This window comes from Haliaeetus leucocephalus, unplaced genomic scaffold, assembly GCF_000737465.1.
Source record: "Haliaeetus leucocephalus isolate CR32 unplaced genomic scaffold, Haliaeetus_leucocephalus-4.0 Scaffold848, whole genome shotgun sequence".
Lineage (NCBI taxonomy): Eukaryota > Metazoa > Chordata > Aves > Accipitriformes > Accipitridae > Haliaeetus > Haliaeetus leucocephalus.
The window spans coordinates 14,820,205-14,824,685 of record NW_010973284.1 but is presented as its reverse complement, the minus strand read 5'-3'; the positions used below and the strand labels follow the sequence as shown (position 1 = coordinate 14,824,685).

Below are 4,481 nucleotides of genomic sequence, written 5' to 3'. Positions count from 1 at the left end.
ATCATATTTGAGATCAGTTAGTTCTCGGAAATAGCCCAGGGAACGTGTTTTTCTTTTCTTAAGATTATCAGTGTTGAAAAGTTAAGTCCCTTACCACAGCAAACACAACTTTATGTTGTTCAGATCAGAATAGCTATTGTATTCCTTTTTATGAATTCTCAATTCTAGTGCTCAGCATGAGGTACAGACCTTTTGTGGTTTTTTATTTTATTATTCTTTGACCTCTTATAGTATATACATACACTCTCACGCTCGCACGCTCACAGACGTATGCACACCCTTAACACAGATGATTCTGCAGAAAGGAACAGGATAGAAAGAGACCGCAATACCTATATGCGTACCATAATTCACTGCAATATGAATTATAATATACTTGCTGTTACCAGATTTAAGAATCTCAATGAAAAATAAAGATCATTTTGAAGTAGTGCTTTGTATCCTTGCCAAAAGTAACACCGTTAAGTAGTTTAACAGATTCTTTACTGGCATAAGACAAAAAAACCACCCAAACCAAAAAGCTGCTTTTAAAGGTAATTGGCAATTAATGTAATGACTACCTAAAATATAGTTTCAGAATAATGTTTTGAATGTAGTTGTTAAAAAAAAAAAAGCTTCTAAAACCCATACTCAATTCAGTGTTTGTTTTACTTTTTTATTATTTAAATACACCATACTAGAGCAAATGTCTCTGAAAATATCACAAATAAAAGATTTTTCTTCATTCAGCAAATTAGAAGTAGGTGAAAATTTCTACACAGTAGCTGCTATGGGCCTGATTTTTTTTTTTTTTTTTTTTTTTTTTTTTTTTGCCATGGGAAGTAGCAACATTAGGACAAAAACACTTACATGCATACATACATTGTATTTTACAGAGATACAATAAAAGTGTTTGTGATAGAATATCACAAAAGCCACATCTTTATCTCATGTTCAGTTTGAAACACATTTCCTTACAACACTTAAATATACAAAGAGCAAATAGAATGTTGTTAAGGTAAAACACAGGGTACAAACTGGCCAGTGCCCTGCTAATTGTTAATGAGGGTAGAAAGCAGATTTCAATGCTTCTTTTAATTAGCTTCATTAGTCATCTTCCCCACCCGCCCCCCCCAAGATGTCCTCCGGTGGATCTTTTTTCATTTTCTCTACAGTCTCCCATTAGCCCAGGTTCATGGAGTCCTTAATGTTCATATTCAGTCATTTTAATACACCAATAAATGTGGGAAGGGCAATCAAGAATAAAGAAGGTGCAATGGTATGGAGCTGGCATTGATGCTAGCTACAAAGGTGACTTGTCTACTTGGAGACATGGGATCCATCTGTGATGAACAAAATTTGAGATGAAGGCACGCATTCTGCATTACTCTGACCTTTTAGCAGACCTGTAAGAAATAAAAATGGGTATCTTAGCTAGAATACTAAATTTGAGATAGGAAACTGCAACATGACTGCTTTTGTCTTTTCCTTATTCACTAATCTCTCTTTTATTAGATTACTTTCCAACTGTGACTTGATTAAGGCTTTCTACACTATTCATTCATGCTGCTAACGTTTCAACTTCAAATAGCAAAAAGCAAACACTTTCCGCAGTTTCACTACTAAAAAGAGCGGGGGATGAGGGGGCGGGCAGGGGGGAAGACAACAAGAAATAAGTGTACTTTCTGGTAACAAATTGTACAGTGAATAAGGTGGTTTTTCTGGGCCCCTTTTAAAAGGGAAGAAACATTACGCCATGCCTTTGAAGAAGCCAGCAATATGATCTTATAATTGGAAGAAATAGTGTGTAAAGCAAATAAGAAGTACAGCCAATATCCTCCCAAGGCAACTTTGGTTAATATGCTGCATTGCACAAGAGCTAAATATAGATATTTCAGGATTTTGCCCCCCCCCCCCCTTTAAAATTCCTCATCTGGTATGTTAGTTAATGTTACATAAACATTTTAATATATGAAGTCAAACATGCGCTTTCACACTGGTGTTAATGAATTGCGATAATTAAAAGTGTCTAACTCAATAAAAATCTAAACTTTCATGGATAAAATAGAAATGATCATCCATAGTCTTCAAATACAATCTGTTTGCAATTACCAAAATGAAATAATATATATTAGATTTTTATGGTTTTTAAATGACATTTTGCGCTTCCCAGGAAGTTCTTTTTCACCCTTTCTCTAAGTTACTAAAAGCCTGAGGTCTATTAGTAACTGCAACCCCCCACTTTCAAGCTAATTAAAGTAGTAGAGGCTTGGAGGTTTAATTCCCCAGAGCTGAAGCTCAGTGTGAGAAAGGTAATTTGTCTGTCCAGAACAAAGATTAGGGAGCAGCCAGCAAGCATATTTAATAAATGAGCATCAAATATCTTCTACTATGGACATAGACAACACCAATTATGTAACTACAAGGGGATTGTTGAGTGATATGTAAACTAGAAGATTTTTAAGATCTTCTCTGATACGTAATCTAACTCATACTTTATTTAAAAGTATAGAAGCTGAAGACATGTTTGCTACGAACATTGCCAACCAGTAGAAAATTTACACTTTTAGTAGGTGGTAATACTGTTGCAGACAAGAAATACTACAGGAATACTACCACTACAGAAAAAGCCTAGAGAATTCTTGACAGTACAGCCCCTTCAAATGAAACAGCACACAGGACATCACAAACTAAGAGTTTGCATTCTGTAGGCAAGCAGTACCGAGTTTAGAGAAAACAGGGGTTTTTTTCAAACTACATAGCAAGTAATGGGAAGTTATAATTTACATGTGTGAATTGCCTCAGGGAGGCAAAAGGCAGGAATAGCCAACATCACTGCATCTGCCTCCTTAAAAACAAAAGCAAGTTTTTAAACTAAGTTAGGTCATGCAATCCTTTCTGCCAATCACCAATAGCTATTAACCTATAAACTGTATTAAGACAATAGTGAGTTCATAACTGTCACCTTCACATACACAACAAAAATGTGGTTTAATGCTGGGAGTATCTCTCAAACTCTTCAGTTTAATAAAAAACCCTGTGGATATTCTGCTATGTCGATAATCTCTAGTGGTAGAATAACCTGGAGACTGATCTTTAATGTTTAGTAAAAAGTACCTGTTACAGCCAACTCTGTCATAATGGAAGAACATTTTTAATTAGTGGCCCTAAAACACACAGCTTTCTGGAAAACATCTCTGATGTAAACATCTTTAGCCTGTTAAAAAGCCAACATATAACACACAACCCTTTTGGCACCTGCCCCTGTAGCTTCCCAAACTCCAGAAATCTGACAAATCCATGAATTATCAACCTGTCTCCTCAACTATATTTCACTTTTCTGGGGCTCAGGTGCTCCGCAATTTCGCTTTGAAAACTGCTAGGAGAACTTACACTATTTTCTAGAGCGATTATATTATAAAGAAAAAAACCCCCAAACTATAATCCCTCCCCCCAATCTTCTCCCTAATACCTCTTCATTGACTGTAGCAATGCAGTTAATAGTCAGTGACAGGAACTAATAAAAACCTGTTCTCACTATTTTCTCTGCATTTAGCTTCTACCAAGTGTCTACAGCCGTGAGCTCTGCAAGCCCAGTCCAATATTACTTCTCTTTTCCATGTTCTATGTTCCTCATCATGTCTAGTGCTTTTACTGCAACTAAATCATTTTTATGTTTTGCTAAGGCATAGTAAGAAACTGATAAAACTAAATGACAATTTAGACACCTATTTGAAGTTACATTAAACTTTACATTCGTAGAAGACAAGTGGATAAACCACTCTCTCAGAATGGTAAACCTTTTACTGCAGTGTATAAAGATGAATGGTTTTACCTATATTTTGAAATGGGATACCTACAAATATTCATTTAACAGATTCACTGCTAGCTAGTCTATATTACAGATTTGTTTCATTAAAATTCACAACAGTATAAATCTATGAATCTTTAACTGTATTTGTACTTCCTTGAGAAGAGGCTGCACATTCTCCTCCAATCTTAATTATCTTTGTTCTGCCTAACTATATAGGACTTTTGTACTCAACTCTCTCATCACCTCGATTGACAAATTAAGTAAATAAAAAAGGTCCATGTTTTATTTTGATGTAATTACATTCACTGTATAAGACTTGAAAGAATACTTAGAATTAATCAGTAAATTTATGCACAGAAAAAAAAGCAAACAAAGATATTGAAATGTAGCAACACAACAAAAAAAATCATGGAAATTAAAAACCATTTTGTGTTTTCTTGGACATATTTCTCCACTAACTGAAAGCACTAAAAAATATTCTGTACATTACAGAATAGGTCAGCCTAGCATTTGTCCCAGATTTTTTAATCTTCCAAATTCCTATTTGCAGACAAATGTTATTTTTTGTGATCCTTACAGACATTAATGAAGTTCCTATTGTAAATCTATAAAGAATTACCAACTGAAGTGTGCACTTTTTGTTTCATTGCAATAACTCAGTGCTGTGTGATTGCCTGGGTTAATGATG

General features: G+C 34.8%; 1 protein-coding gene across 1 annotated transcript in view; it reads right to left on the bottom strand.

Annotated features, from left to right (window-relative positions):
- Positions 1-638: 638 nt before the first annotated feature.
- Positions 639-4,481, bottom strand: part of LMO4 (LIM domain only 4) — a 15,052-nt gene continuing 11,209 nt past the window's right edge. The window contains exon 5 of the mRNA XM_010582587.1: positions 639-1,385. Within this exon, the coding sequence (XP_010580889.1) occupies positions 1,377-1,385 (9 nt within the window). The 3' untranslated portion in view covers positions 639-1,376. The remainder of the gene's footprint in view (positions 1,386-4,481) is intronic.